This window comes from Typopeltis vanoorti, chromosome 17 (genome assembly GCF_054136105.1).
Source record: "Typopeltis vanoorti isolate ZY-2024b chromosome 17, IOZ_Tvanoo_1.0, whole genome shotgun sequence".
Classification (NCBI taxonomy): Eukaryota; Metazoa; Arthropoda; class Arachnida; order Uropygi; family Thelyphonidae; genus Typopeltis; species Typopeltis vanoorti.
Window position 1 is genome coordinate 113,467,353 of NC_143565.1, and position 17,230 is coordinate 113,484,582.

The 17,230-nt window shown below is 34.9% G+C and overlaps 1 protein-coding gene across 1 annotated transcript; it reads right to left on the bottom strand.

Moving 5' to 3' along the window:
- Nucleotides 1-675: 675 nt before the first annotated feature.
- On the bottom strand, nucleotides 676-16,951 carry LOC150097810 (uncharacterized). Its single transcript, XM_090407431.1, has 4 exons — nucleotides 16,901-16,951; nucleotides 15,930-16,613; nucleotides 1,683-1,831; nucleotides 676-1,158 (listed from the first exon to the last, which is right to left on the bottom strand). Exons 1-4 carry the CDS (start codon nucleotides 16,933-16,935, stop codon nucleotides 989-991), a joined length of 1,038 nt encoding a protein of 345 aa, XP_090263557.1. The 5' UTR covers nucleotides 16,936-16,951; the 3' UTR covers nucleotides 676-988.
- Between the last annotated feature and the right edge of the window lie 279 nt (nucleotides 16,952-17,230).

Sequence of the window (17,230 nt, forward strand, 5' to 3'; positions counted from 1 at the left end):
AAGCATCGCCATACTCTTGCCTTTTTCTTTTGAAATGCTCACTTTTCGTTCCCTGAAATGTTGTTGTTGTCTTGTCCTTTGAAGAGTCTTAGATGTTTCCGTGCGCTCTTTGTACTGCTTTGGCTATGTCTGTGATTTTGTTTGTATAGAGCTGTTCCCTGAAATATTACTACTAAAAAGAAGTTTATTTTTTTTTCAAGGCAATTTCATAACGAAAGATTATGAACTTATAGTACATTAATTATTAGTATCGTAAGTAAAAATATTCTGCTGGCTGAAGGTTAAGGCAATCTGATAATCTTGCTCTAGAAATCAGACATGGGATTTTTCCAAGTCCCCTTCATGGTTCCCATAAGTAGAGTGACCGTATCACACTAGGCAATGAAAATTATCTACCACTAAAAGTCAGTCCATAATGAGATTCGAATTCATGAACAGTGTGCTTCAAGGAAACTGTTTCTGCAGAGCAAGCTGTACTCTCTAGGATTTTATTATCCAGCACTAACTCGTTTATATGTTCCAATGTGAGTTATCGCACAATAATTTCCGCATATACTTCAAGAGAGAGAGAGAGAAAGAAAGAAAGAAACAGAGAGCACTTATTTTTATCCTTACATCTCACACTATATTTCTGTGTATACTCTAATCATTTTATTCAATTAAATCAGACTGAAGTCACAGTTTGCTTGGCTTTAATGTACAACTCGATGCATAAGTCTATATATACATGGAAATCTTATAAAAATTATAATGAAATTGAAAGCTTGATGCTCCTTTTTACAAAACATTACTCCCTCTTTTCTTACTGATGTTTAATACTCTAACATATATCGTAATTTATCGATAAATTTCTCACATTCGAAATTTTCGTCCACCTAACCAGTCACAAGGATAAAATATATCAAAAAAATATACTCTTCGTGTCCATGTTATTTCTATAATATTTCAAGGTTATATTGACGTCAATGGATCCTTCGCATCCATGTCATTATGGAGGGATATGCACGTCAAGGCAGGAAAGCTGGTTAAAAAGAGTCATCACGTCCCTACCACGAAGTGCTGGAGGATCTGCACACCGTAAGGACGGAAAATCATTTTTCTTTATGGCCTTTTCAGATAAAAACCACATTATCTCGCAATCACAGACAAGCGAATTGTCTAAAGGATGAAAAACCTGATTAATAACTCAATTATTTTGAAAATAATGTTCATTTTAAGAGAATAGAAAGAGACTTAGGAATTAATATTTATATTTTCAAAGATTTTTCATTTTTATATAATTTCTTACTAATTACTTCTGTATCGGTTAAATTAAATATAACCAACTACTACTTATTTATTCGTGAATTTAAGTTTTAAATTGATAAGATTCTTCTCGGTCGCATTGTAGACAGAAAAATATGGCGACAAAATGAAAAACGATTTTTTAAATATGCATTTTATAAAATATTTTCTTGAAATTTTTGATATTATAGATGGAAGCTTAAAGAAAGAAAAATTCAAAATGAAAAGTTACATCGGAAAATCTACCAAAAATTAATATGAAATACTTGTTTTGAATCTCTTCAACAGTAATTATACAAACGCAAGGCATTATGTAAAACATCGGGAATTATATTTGTTCTTTTCAGATAAGAAAGATACAATTAATAAGTGGAAGGAGGGGGAAAAAATCACTTTACCTTTAAGGTGAAGTTCTTGTAGTTGACTCCAAATTGGCAAAAATATGTCATTACGAATTGTTCGAAGTTTATTGTTTGATAAATCAACTGTTTTCAGATTTGGCATCTCTTCGAACATATCGCCTGGCAAAGTTCTAAGATTGTTGGTACTGCAATGAAACATTTGGATAACAAGCGCAATATGTCAGATGAAGTTAGAATTTAGAAAATTCTAAATTTTATTCTAGGAATTAATCAGTTTTCAAATAATTTATTGATTTGTAAAGATGCGTAGACCCATTTCTTCAAATAAGATAATTCTCAATGATAATACTCAATATTTAATTACTAGTGGTTATTATTACTATTAACAGTCACTAATAATTAAATAATTGAGAATAATAATTAATAAATAAACATTAATCATCTATTTTATTGATATTGATTTTTCATATTGATTCCATACACGAGAGGTCGAGGGACCTATAAGCATACCAGTGTGTGTGTGTGGGGGGGTGCAGATGAGGACTGAGATAGAAATATATTGATATTTATTTTATTTATTATTTATTTATTGAAGAGCTGCAGGTTGTAATTGTTTGGGAATACTTCACGAGGAAGGCTGTTTCAGAGGACAGAGGTGGAAGGAATAAAAAAGGAAGAATATAAGCAGGTGCGGTGTGTTTGTAGTGGTACAGTAAAGGGATGCTGAGCAGCTGCAGCTTTTATAGTAACAGGTACAACAGAAATCGGAGGAATGATGGTTGCCAATGCACCCATCATAGAAGTACCTGGAGAATAGACACAGTGCTGAAACACTGCACCTGTGAGATAGAGGTTGAAGTGAATCTGTAAGAGGGGTCATCTATGAGCATAATTGCTTGCCTCCGGACGGCGTCAAGGATCAAGGATTTTAAGGCAAATTTTAGGTATACGACCCCAAACATGTGAGCAGTATTCTAAACACGAGTGGATTTGGGATTTGTATATAGTTAATAGTTGATTGGGTGTAAAGTAGCATCATGAACAAAAGAGAATGCCAAGTTTCTTGGATGCTGAGGAGGCTATTGATGTGATGTATTTATGTCAAGAATTTATAAATATATAAATTATACGAATTAAAGATATGCTTAAATTCATTAGCACACTGAGGAAGGAAGGGGATTACATCCTCTTCACTCAAGAATCTGAAGAATGTACCAAGAAACTCTCTATTCCGAAAGTATGTGTGATCTTTTTTGCAGAGTATTCTCCATCCTAATTCCTAAAAGAGTAATTGTTAGTGGAATACTTGAACACATTCAGATGGATACGTATAAATAAAATACACCATGTCAATGAAGAGACCATTCCTCGACGATCTGACATCAGTTAATACTGATGTCAGATCGTCGAAGATACAGGATTTCGTGGACACAAAACACAATGCATAACCCTAATGTTGTGGTCAGAATAATCAGTCCTACACTATCTGTTCAAAAAGAAACCGAACTTTTCGAAAATAGAAGAAACTAGTGGCGCCACCTGTTGTATCTTTTCGTTGTCGAAAGCGGCAATCTTCGTTAGTGTTGTATCAACTGTTTATGACATTTGTTTCATTAAAAGCCGAAGTTATAGTGCCAAGAGTGACAGTGTGTTTTTACGAACGGAACCAATTCAAGGAACTAATTAACAATATTATTGATACCATAAATATTGAAGTAACATGATTATACTAAAACGTCTTTTCCTTGTTCTTCTTCTATCTTACCCTCTTTACATCCACTGTTGGATACGGCTTGTCCTTAACTTCCCAGTTGTTTTTGTCTTTAATTGATATCCATCATTATCTCATGACAAAATTTTGTAGAAGATCCCTCCATTTTGTTCTTTGGCGACCTTCCTTCTCTTTCCTTCACTTAGTATCCATTCAGTGCTTAATTTTGTCCACCTTTCATATGTTAATATACTCATTTGGCTACCTGAATTCCATTTACATGCTTTACAATACTTCACAGTATGTTCTGCTCTAGTCACATCTCTCTGTCTAATTCTATTATTTCTAATTCTGTCCCTTTTTGTTATGTGGCTCTTGTGACCACATAACAAACTCGTTTTCCCGAGTTTTAGTTGTTGCTCATGTCTCATTTCCATAGGCAAACGTAGGGATAATAATGCGCATATTAATTAGCTTTCTTTTTAAACGTACCGGGAAATCACCTAACAGGTGATCTTTATCCAGCCCAAACTCTTTGTTTCCTGGTGTGATTTTCTATTTACTTTATCTTGTTTTTCCGTAAAGCTAATTAATTGTCCGAGGTAAAAATAATCGTCCACAATAGGATTATTTTCTAATTTTAGTTCAATGTTCAATACGAACTGTTCATCAATTTTGTTTTAGTTAACTTTTAAACTTTTCTTGCTTTGTCTCAGGAAATGCTGAATGGCCTTTCTCAAAGTCAATGAGCATTTCCTGAGCTTCTTTATTTTTGGCTAGAACGAACACTTAACTCATGGCAATTAATGACTATGACAATCATACGAATATCACTTAACTTTATGCGATCTTGAATATGACGGTCTCGAATCATTTATTTAATGATCCTAAAAACCTGTCTCTCTCTCCCTCTCTTTCTCTTGAACTTTTTTTCACTAGACTAGAAAATGCTAAATTTTGTATCGGTTCCTTTAGACTTCTGAGATTTACTTGTTTCTGGTTATTTTGAGGAAACTTCCGTAATACTATTAAAGTACAGTGAGATTAACATATTGATATTTTCTCTCCTTCGTGATATTTGACATAAGGTAATCATAGATGATTTTTTTACGTGTTACTACTCTAGACAAAATTTGATCTTTAGCTGCACAAGAGTTATTACTATTGATTAGTAGGCCCACAGCTTCTATCGCTACTCAGAACTACTGAATTATGAACAAAAGTTTCCCAGTCTCTTAAATATTAAATAAATAAATCAGATATTTCTTTCCAAAGAGCTACCTGTATCACTACCGATTAAAGACCTAATGTTGTCAATATTTTATCTTGTACTTGGTAGAACATTTTTTTCGACTACTTTTAGGTCAGTAATGAGGAGAGTAACAGAGTAAAGACTTGAACCAGTTACATGTAGTATCTTCAGGATACTATATGTAACTGATTCAAGTCTTTGCTCTGTTACTGTTTCTCTGTTACTGTGTTTCTATTACCCTTTTCATCAAAAACAAAGATACGCTGACTAGGAACTGAACCACTAAAAATGCAAAGCAACACGGTTTAATGGTGCAGTCAGTCTGGAAATATCGCTTGAGCAAGTATTCACACGTACCTGTTTATCATTTCTGAGTCAAGCAAGGTGTGTTATTATTGCTTGTCTTTAGTACATTGACCAGAATGACTCTTAGAATCAAAACCAAACTAAAAGCAACGTTCTTCTCATAAATATGATGAGAAGAGCATTACCCTCTTGATGACGAAGCAAGGAGTGCAATGTTTTTCTCTCTGCATTCATTCATTGGATGAATTGATGCCATGAGTAAGTAAGGCTACTAAAAATCTTATATACAGTATGGTTGGTCTCTCTCTCTCTCTCTCTCTCTCTCTCTCTCTCTCTTTCCTTCTGTTTGTGTGTGTGTGAGAAAGAGAGAGAGAGAGAGATAAAATTTTCTCTTAGGTCATGCAAGTTTGGAAAGATCAACTTATTTTGTATTCGGATCTTCTCTGAAACAAATTCAGTTCGCCAAGTTGTCATATTGTGATATGACAACTTGCGAAAGACAATTCTTCGAACGACAATTCACCGAGAAAACAATTCACCGAAAACATTAACTAAAATTTCATTAAATTGATCCAGCCAAAACGGAATTGCTAATATCATTTCGAAACTTTTTTTTCAAAAATGTTATGATAAAAGTGACCCATTTAGAACAAAAACTGAACCGTGCAGACAGCTTCTTGTACCAACAACTTCTCCTAATTCCGTTAAGTCAGAGAGTTATTGTAATACATAATTTGGACACGTGATTTCTTTGTTGCCCCGAATATAGCTGAACTGAGAACTGGAACGGTTCGACATTTTCTTGTAAAAGTTTCAAATACCGAATCTGATTCAGATTCGGTATTTGAAATTCGCATATTACTACTAGTAATAATAATAATGGAGCCTGCGTAGGCTGGGCTTTTCCTCCGAGAAACAGGCAAATCAGTCCCATGAACAGACAGGAAACAGTTATCGGACAAGAAAGACAATAAGAAACCATATTGTTCTATAATTATTCCTTATTAAAGTAGCATTGCTTTGTCACTCTGCACGGTTCTGTATTTCTTGTCCGAGAACTGTTTCCTGTCTGTTCATGGGACTGATCGAAAGACCAGATAAAGGTTCCTCATATCTTGGACAGGAATCGAATCCAGGTCTTTTCGACCAAAGGGCTTCGTCTATACCGACTTGATTACCTTTTCGATGAATTGTCTTTCGATTAATTACCTTTTCGATGAACTCTCCGGAAACCTGATGATCTAAAAGACAAAACTGATAATGATCACGAATCCATCGAAGTATTTTTTCCACATAATTTTTAAGTGAACAACAACAAACAGTAAAAACAAATACATCCCTAAAAAAGCAGCTTTGGATCGCGGAAATGGAACCAAGTAAAGCTAATCTGCTAATTTTTCATATTCACCTATTTTTCCAATTAGTATACATATTTCGCCGCATCCAATATTTTACATAACACACCTAATGACTTGCTTCATTGACTTAATACCTGCTCTGGCAGGGATGTGAATCCAGTTCTATGGGACAAATAATTTTATACTTTTTCCACATTAAAATTGCACCTATTATATTTTGTCCACACTTTCAGCCTACTTAAATCATACTGCAGGCTCTCTACATCGCATTAATTAATTATTACGCTAAACCACATTTATGTCGTCAGCAAACAACTGAATACTTCTCTTCAAAATTTCCCCGATATCATTTATGTACAAATGAAACAGTACTTGTATAAGCAAAGGCCTTTGAGCGGCAAGAACCTTTGCTTATACCACTTACCTGTTAATGCTTATACTAGTTATCTACTTTGTCCAAGATTCTTCTCCATATACTACTCTTTGGTATCTGTACATTATCCACCCTCATATCTATATCACAAGTTTCATGTTCATCTCCATTTGTTCCAATTTGCGTAACAGAGTTCCCTGTAGTATTCTGTTAAATGTCTTTGTAAAATCCAGCAGCACCATCGTGTAAGCATTCTCTACCTCTTAGTCACTCTATTATAAAAAGTTAGTAAATTACTAAGGTATGATCGGCTCTTCACCAAGTCAATTCCTCTTCTGCCCATATATTATCCACCCATTCTTGAATTCTCTTTTTGACCGACTTTTCCAATACACTTTTTATTATCACTCCCCGAGATACTGATCTCAATCTTGGAGCCTCCTTTATTCAATAGAAGTATTTTTAATTCCTTTCACAACCTTGAGAATTTACCAAAGCTGAGACTTAAGTTAATCAGCCTTTCCTTGTCTTAAGATTTTTCACAAACCATTGAGATTCTTTAACTGTGGACTTCACAACTGCGACCGTCTTGAGGATAAAGTGGTTGACCCTATGTCTCCCGGTCTGTCTGTAGATGCGTGTGTTCAAGGGGGAAGGTTTCCTGTTCTGGGGGAAGAAAAATCCCCACCTCCGTATGAGACCGGCTAACTCATCTTTAGTCGAAAGAGACCAGATAAAGGTTCCTGACGTCTTGGATGGGAATCGAACCCGGGTCTTTCCGACCAAAGGGCTTTGTCTATACCGACTGAGCTACGAGGCTCATAAGTTAGAGAAAATCCCAGCTGCTTTGCACACTCTCATAACAGAGGAGCTGATATCCCATTTAATCCCAAGGCTGTATTTGCATTGAGATTCTGCAATATCCTAAGCACTTTCAAATTTATCAACCTTTGTTCTCATATGTATGTCACAGCAATATCCTCACTTGGATGTCCTTGAAAAGTGGTCCCTCAGTAACTTAACAATTTTATCTGCTTTTGTCAGTTCGCTACCATCAGCACTTGTTAAATTTATCCTGATCGTTTTTCCTTTGACCACTAGCGAAAGACCTCTTTGGGATTTCTTTGCTCTGCTTGGCTAATTTCTTCTCATAATCTGATTTTGCCTTTCTTACCATGCTAGTCACTTTTCTTGCTGAGCCTTGTACTGTTCGTGAACTTGAAGATCACCTTTTCCCTTATATACCATTCACAACATTTTTTGCAGATCTTTTGGTTAATGACGTTACGCCATCGAACTCGTATCTGATTTATCATTCTCATCTTGTATATATATATATATATATATATATATATGGGAATAAATTTTTAACTTGGGTATATTGTATATTAGGATAACCAAGCAATTTTATATGTATGCTTGGTTATTTTAGCTCCTAATCCCAAGTGTGCAAACAATTAAGTTTGCGCCTGAAACAAAGTTCAAGTCTAAAGATGGTACAACACCAGGGCAGCTCATTGTAAAGGTGGTTAAAGCTTTGATCACTATTCTTAGTATTTTCCCATAATGTAAAGCACATCTCACTAGAAGATGTATACTGCAATGCATTATGGGTGGGGTCACTACCCAGACCGGTTTCGACCTTTTTTGAGGTCTCCTCAGTGAGTAGCTAGACCCTAAATACCAAGGTTTTAGTAATACAAAGCCTTATCAACTTTAATTATATAAGTTGCAACAAGGTGTATTAAGTTTTAATAAAAATCTCTGGAGGAGATATTGATGGGAATAAATTTTTAACTTGGGTATATTGTATATTAGGATAACCAATCAATTTTATATGTATGCTTGTGTTGTACCATCTTTAGACTTGAACTTTGTTTCAGGCGCAAACTTAATTGTTTGCACACTTGGGATTAGGAGCTAAAATAACCAAGCATACATATAAAATTGCTTGGTTATCCTAATATACAATATACCCAAGTTAAAAATTTATTCCCATCAATATCTCCTCCAGAGATTTTTATTAAAACTTAATACACCTTGTTGCAACTTATATAATTAAAGTTGATAAGGCTTTGTATTACTAAAACCTTGGTATTTAGGGTCTAGCTACTCACTGAGGAGACCTCAAAAAAGGTCGAAACCGGTCTGGGTAGTGACCCCACCCATAATGCATTGCAGTATAAGTATACATCTTCTAGTGAGATGTGCTTTACATTATGGGAAAATACTAAGAATAGTGATCAAAGCTTTAACCACCTTTACAATGAGCTGCCCTGGTGTTGTACCATCTTTAGACTTGAACTTTGTTTCAGGCGCAAACTTAATTGTTTGCACACTTGGGATTAGGAGCTAAAATAACCAAGCATACATATAAAATTGCTTGGTTATCCTAATATATCCTAATATAAATATATCCTAATATATATATATATATATATATAATCTGATGTTACTTCCTTCAGATATCCTCTGGACTATCTCCTATGCATTACAAACATCCTTCTTTTGAAAATTCTTGTGCCATGGTACTGCTTCAAGCTGCCTCTTAAGTGTGTCGCAATTGCTTTCCCTGTAGTTAAATGTATGTCTCTTAACTGAAAATTTCACGTTTTGCAACCTCCTAAGTCAAGATCGAAGGCATTGTAGCTACCTTGGTTATTACGGATATTAATAATAATAATAATAATAAGCTGACCTGCATTCATTGTGCAAATTTCCTGATACAAGTCTTCTACATCATTCCTTGCACTCCTCAACTCTTTACTAATCTGCAATCATCAGCAATACTCCTTTCCGGGTCTTATTTTCTCTATTTTTTTCTGAAAAATAGAGAAAATAAGACCTGTCATATCCTATCCCTGTATCTCGTATATGCTGTCAAACAAGTCTCACTAATGCCTATAACTTTTGGGGAGATTGCATCAACCACTGAAAAAACTCCTCTCTCTTATTCCTGATACTTTTAGCTTTAGTATACATAAACTATGTTTTTACCTCAGATCCCCAACCACCTTTACACCTTGCATTGACTACCCAGTTCGATTTTTAAGCTTGAGAGAATAGATTTCTCATTCTCAGTGAACAAAACTTTCTCTAGACTCCTAACACTGAATATATAGTAGTGCAATCCATTATATCCCACGATGAGTCCTTGGACTCCCTGGAGGTATCATCTAATAATAATAATATAAGTTCTTCCTTCTCTTAAATTCTCCCTAAGTCCTCAAACTGCATACCATTCATTGTGCACTGCGCTATTTGAGACTGTTATCATCATCCTTAACTCGCCTCTATCACAGTTTCACCTGTTTGCTTCTTCCAATTACACTTTCATATCTTCTCTCATACAGTATTTTTCACCTTTCGGGTAATTAATTAGTGCCAACAACAGCAATCAATTCTTTCATTTTTTTTTTTTTTGGATCCTAACAGCTTCCCGAATACCAGTAATTTTTGCCTATTGAAACTAGATTTAGTCGCGCTCTTCTTAAGTATAGGATCACCATAATTTTTTGCACTTTTCCTCCTTCTCTCGGTTAGTTATGTTTTTGTTTCTTAACTCGCCCTCTTCCCCCCCCCCCCTCTCAGTTCTGTCAATCATCTGACGTATTTTTTTTATATGTTTGTCCTATGAAGGACTTCATGCAAGCAAGCTATTTCTTTCGTGAGGTACTCCTGACCTTTCACCACCGAACACTCCACAAAATCATTAACACTAACGTTTTTCGGACTTCTGTCAATGTTCTTTACTCCAGTATCACGTGTTTTATCTCCCCACACATCTGACATTCACTTCCTTCATATTCGCTCGTCAATCTCACTTTCCTTCACAAATATTTCAGCTTTCGCAGCAAATACAAGGGGAGTCTGGAAAGTTCTGATAAACTTCTAGAACAAAAATGATATTAAAGCAACTGATAGAACCACAAGAAAGAACATGCTAGTAGCAGAGTTATGAAAGTAACTTATGTTCTTATATTTTTATATCATTGTATGTTCTTTCTTGTGATTATATCATTTTATTTTATGTAATTTTTGTTCTAGGGGTTTATCAGAATGTTCCAGAACCCCCCCCCCGTACGTCTCACACATATGCCAGTAAACAAATTCACGCATATTCACTTCTTCCCTACAAAGAAGTCTCGGCCGCCATTGTTCTGCTACAAATTGGCCCCATACCGACAATATCTACTTTAATACAAATATACACGTTTTTTTTTGTTTTTTTTTTAATCTAAACAACTCAATCTATCACACACTCATAAAAAACAAAAATATACAACAAATATACACAATATGCACAAAATATACAAGAACTATACAAACAAAGCTGCCGTAGCGCAATTGGAAAAACAACGGAATATTGTCCCCTTCGATTGGAAAAGACCTGGGTTCGATTTTCGTCGTGACGAGGGGAAACCTTATATGGGCTTTTTCAGTTGAAGGTGAGTTAGCCGATCTCATATGGCGGTATCAGGGTTTTTTCTCCCGGAGAGTTTTTTTTCATCCCGCGTACAGAGAAATCTGCCTTCAGAACACACGCAATTTACATACAAAAAATACTATTGTTGGTGGTAATGATGGGCGATAGATGGCGATGATGGTAGTAGTGTCGTAGTTGAAAAATTAAAGTAGTAGGGAGAGGATGAAATATATTTAGTGAAGTAGAATAGTGTGCCCTCCCACGATGAGTCCTTGGACTCTCTGGAGGTGTCACGTAGTAATAGTAGTTATAGTAAAAATTTAAAAAAAAATTCGCTGACGCCTTTTATTCCTCAAAGGAAGTAGACGAGGCCATTTAAGTCATATTTGACTTTAAAGGACTGAGGGATGGTAAATCTCCACACTTAGCCAATCAGCGATAGATGACACGTTAATGATATTTACGGGATCCGGTGAAGAGAGTATAGCAGACAACTGCACCATCTCGTGGTCCTTAACCCTTTGTAGTATTTGAAATAGCGTGGATTCTGATGTCAATTTTCTTGATTTGCGAGATTTAAAACCGAGTTTCTGGGGGGGGGGGACCTTACCTGTCCGTGCCAGAGATCGAGTAACTCGTGTTGAAGAAAAGTTTACGAAGAGTTCCTCTAGTCGTAGACTAGAATCGAATTTAGAACGGTCTTGCTTCGAGCTGCCTAGAGCTAGGGACACAGAGGTCATTCCCACGATGCTACATTAGCCTACAACAGATTAACTAATATTATTAACTAAAATGTGAAAAAAAAATTATTATTTATTATTATTATTAACCTTCAGCAGAGCTCTAAGCACACGTCCTTTCACGATTTTGCTTCGAAGCTAATCCAATGTAGAGGTAGCAATGTTATCTCTTCCAGAAACTTTTTTTTCCATCCTGCACATTAGCAAATCGACCAATGAACATGCAATTAAGAGACAAAAACGACCGCTAGTGGGCGGTAAATTGCATAGTAATATTTAGAAAGAAGAATAAGTACTGCAGAGGATGGGTTATGCGATGTACAGTGCCCTCTTGCGATATTAGTCCTTGGACTCCTTGGAGATTTCAGGAAATAATAATAATAATAATAATAATAATAATAATAATAATAATAATTTAGAGATATGTTTTACGTTGTAGCACCATCAACAACAACAACTAGATCATGAACAGTGTCTTTGATCAGTTGTTTACGATTATTCTATGATACTTTTTTTTTTAGTGGAAATTTGCTGTTCGTGTTAAAATATCTCAGACAGCAGATATTTCAGATTTCATAGTAGCTGGCAGTATCTGAGACTTCAAAAGCAATGTTCTCAACATCAAAATGCTAGTGAGTTCTTTAAGAGATCTTCATTCATGACAGCAGAACTTCACATTGTAGTTCCCCCCCCCCCCCAAAAATAATCTTATTAAACATATGCAACTAAAATTTACAAAAATCCAATTACATCCAGAATTTGAGTGAGAATAGCGACTCATCAATGATTAAACAAGTTTCTATGGAAACGAAGCGTATAATCTTTACACGCAGTTTCTCACGGGAAGCATCTTCCAATTATCAATGCAGGACATTCCTCGTTTGTCTCAATTCACCGACTTTGTGTGTCTTCGTTCAACAACTCTACTCGCAGTTTGAAAGGAAACGGAAAAGACATTATTTAGAGAAAACACATAACGAACTAACATTAGACCTGGCAATGTATAATTGCTTAACTCAGGCATGAACAAGGAATAACGACCTTTAAATGGTCCATCAACCCGAACAGCGAACCTATAAAGAGCTGAAAGTTACTGCATAATATCGTAGTCACACAATAAAAATACTGATATTTCTTTATCCCATAATTAAATAAAAATAAATAAATAAAATAAAATAAAATAAAAAGTTTTTATTACAAAACCGAATGTAGAAACTATGAAAGTTTCGTAAAAATAAGTTGACCAGACAGATTACCAGAGAGAATACCCTCACCGGCATTCACGAGTTGCCTTAGCACGGACTACTTAGAAAACATAACCGCTGCCTAAGTGTTTATATATTCGCTTTTTATTAGTCCATTCTGATAAGGTTTCACTCGCCTGACAACTGTTTCGAACTGGTTGGTTCTCCTCAGTATATATATATATATATATATATATATATTCCATATATATATATATAAATAAAAAAATTCACATCTTTCTCTCCTTCACCATAGACTTTTATTAATCAGGTCAAGCACCTTTTGTCTACTTATATAAGAGATATATATGACTTCTGCATTACTTCAACCTTGGTATCTCTCCCGGGTCTGGCTCCCACTGAAGAGACCTCAATAAAGGTCGTCACCACCTCTGGGTCTGGCTCACACTGACGAGATCCCTAAGGGCAGAAACCGGTTGGAAGCTTGGGTGATGGATGGCAATGCTGTAGCCAATGAAGTTAACTGAGGCACGGCTGTTGCTGTTACCCCTCAGATGAAATATGAGCGGTTCTGCTTGGCGGTTGGGAGAGCCTGCCATTGGGTAGTGCTAAATGCTGAGAGTTATTCTCAGTGACAAGGTGAGCCTGTAACTGAGGGGAACAACGCTGAGTTTTGATCCTTTGGGTCGCTCATTGTTGGGGGATCTCATAAGTTTTTGGAGAGGTAACCCCCCCCCACCTAATAAATATAGGGAAACCGGTCTGGGTAGTCGCCCTTCCCATTGTGCATTGCATTATACACCTAAAAGGGGGTGTGTTTTGCATTATGGGATACATACTAAGGCAAGTGATATGACATCATTAGCCTCTATATAGAAGGTAGCTCAGACGTGAATACATTTCACGCGCAAAACTTTGTTTTGCTTCCTTGGGAAAAAGGATTGAAACCAAGTAGTATAAAATTTCTTGGTATCGTTAATGCATGATAAACCCTAGGTAAAAAAAAAAACTTTATATATATATATATATATATATATATTCTGGACTTGGGAAGCCTTTGAATGCGATTTGCTCTGGTGGATTAAAATATTCAATGAATGGTGGCATTTCATATTAAAATTCAAAAGAGTGTACAGTTTTGTCTTAACCAGTTCGACTCGTAACTCGTAACTCATAAACGAGTATTTAAATATATTACGCTGTAAAACATAAAAGTGATTTTATTAAAACTATACTTGAATTACGACGCATGTCGGTGAGAAATGAACATTCGGATGAAATACTAAAACAGAACTAATGAATATCGCTTTCTAAACGGTTTGGGTTGAGGGACGGGACAAACATGCAGTTATTTCGAGTGAGCTGAACACGCAGTGTACGATTTCAATCGTGCACTGCCGATTTAGACATTTAAAAACGAGAATAAAGTATATCCAACTCTTGCAAAAATACCAACAAAAGATTTGCTGGAGCTGAGAAACTGAAGCTTGAGTGGGACAGACTGCTTGAAAGCCAAAGTCTCCAGCCCAAAAGTACACTTTTGGGGCGAACATTTCTTGACCAGTTGATATTCCATGGCTAATTTCAGTAGAGTATATAAACTTTCCACTGTTGTATGAACGTTTGTAAATATCTTTGTGTAGTAGAATTTTCATCGAACAAAATGAGACCCTCCACCCTTTGCTTACTAGAAATCAAGTGATTATCCGTTCAATGAGAGCGTTATTAAACAGTTTGTCACTTAATTTAATGATTTTTTTTCTATTTAAAATCGCTTATTTCTATTTAAAATACGCTTCGTATCCATCATACATTTCAATGTAATATCAATGGTATTACAATTTTAATATGCACTTCGCATCCATGATAACCTTGACGTCTTGTCTGGTAGCGTGGTTAATAAAAACTTAATCACGCATACACTAAAGATCAAATGGATTCAGTGGGATGCTTAGGATTTCAGGGATTATACTAAGGAAGTTTGCTAAAAGCGAATAACGAATTTGTTCTCTGAATATTCATTTGAGATTTCATAATTTAATTGTTTGAAAAAAATCAATCTCTTAAAATTTTGATTATTTATACGTGTGGGAAATATTTCTTGCAAAAGTTATTCGGTGAAATATCTTTCTCTTTTTTTTTCCTTCTTTTTCTTGTTCTTTTCTTTTCTTTTTTTTTTTTTTGATTTCTCTTGTTGTGATTTTGTAAATACGATGCAGCTTGTTTCACCTTCAGTTCATGCGTAATGCAATGCATGAGAACTGTTTTCTTTTTAAGAAGTATAATAAATTCCTCTCCAATTGAATCTTAAAGGAACTTAGATTGCGTAACTAATTTATAAGTAAATTAGGTACGCATTCTAAGTTTCACTTCTCTCTGGATTACAGATAAATCTTTAAATTTTTGGATAACTTGGGGAAAGGGGAAAATAAAGGAGAATAATCCGAAGGTACATTTGAAATTCCTTCAGGTTATTCTTATGATGCCACATTCTTCAAATGTGAGGAGAATAATGATGCGCAACTACAGAAGAAAGGAGGATATACAAGAATGAAAACGGAAACTTTTTTTTTGTTTAAAAATGTTGAATTTTTTAGATTAAAGTACAGTAACTGAATATAATTGTTTAGAGTTATTGATTTTCCATGTAATTTCAAAATATGATGATAGCAGTATTGTTATTTTGAATTTTCAAAATAAATAAAAAAGTTTATTACGAATACAAAACCTTTACGCATTTACATTTTTTTTATTTTATTTTAAATTATTCAAACAAGTCTATCCTTCGTTGGATTATAAATTACTAAGTAATGTGTAATCTTCCCTCAGAAGTGTTTTCTGTTAAAATAGCAGAATAAGAAATTACCTTATTTTTTTTCACCACATTGCTAAATTAAAACTTATTAACCTACCTCAAATCAAGATTTCGAAGTTCTCTTGCTGGATTTGGAAAGACGTTGCGTTCTAAATGAAGGAGTTCGTTGTGTTGTAAATCAATAGACTGAATTCGGTGAAAAGAGGCAAAAGAATTTGATTTTAGGGTGTAAATAGAAGAGGCAGTGAAGTGGAGCAATTTTAACGACTCGGAGTTTATTTTGGAGAATTCGCTAATGACGTTGATAGTTGGAGCTCTGGAAAAAAACAATCTTTCTAACTTAGAAAGTTGCGACATCACACTCCAGTTCCAATTAGAGATTGAAGTAGTGTTCACAATGGAAAGTTGCTCCAGGCTACTCTCAAGTCCCAAAAAAGGCGAGGGTCCTACAGAAGATGGGCATAAATTTAGTAGAGATGAATTCCTGATGCTCAAGTGTGCTATGTGTGTTCCATCGAAAAGTTCATGCGGAAAGTACTCAAGATGTAATCTTCCTAGTTCCAAAGTGTACACTGAATATCCCCGAAGTACGGCGGTGATATTCTGAAGAAGCACAGTATCCGAAATGTTTTTACACTCGACTGTTATACCTTTGGCTTCATTCCTACAAACGCAAGGGAAATTTTCCAGATCAGGACATTTCGTATGCATTCCAAAAGTAATACATAGAAGCAAACAACCAACAACAACAAGTCTCATGTCTGTGAGTAAAAGGGAACGCCTGAAAAGAATACAACACAATATTATAATTATTTTTGTTGTTAATAAAAATCACAAATATAAAACTCGGTAGTGAACTTTTCGAAAGACTGTATACATATTTGTACATATGCTCATAACTAAATAACTGAAGGTACACTTTAAGCACCTCATATTTTATTATGTTTCTCTGACACCATCAAGTCATATGAATATGTTTATACAGTTTAAATTCTGAGAAAAAATATTATCTTCGAATAAATACATTTTTAACTATTTAAAGCTAGCTGAACAAAATAAACAACTTACCACCATAAAAACACATACAAGCTTCCTGCTGACATGAGATGTTATTCAAAATAAGATTATAAATTTAGAGTTTGTGATATTAAACTCGATGTAATGTGATATGAGTTCCGATTAGTGGGCTAGAGCCTATCTCAAATTATCACAAAAACATTTGACAAGGATTTTTATTTTTTATTTTTTTGTTTTATCATTTTCAAACATATGACAGGATCATGTGTTAATATCACTGATAAACATAATCTCATCATACTTCTGAAAATATAAAAATACTGGAAATATTATTATTATAAGTATTTTTAATGTAACAACCAGAGCTTAGATGGAAAACAA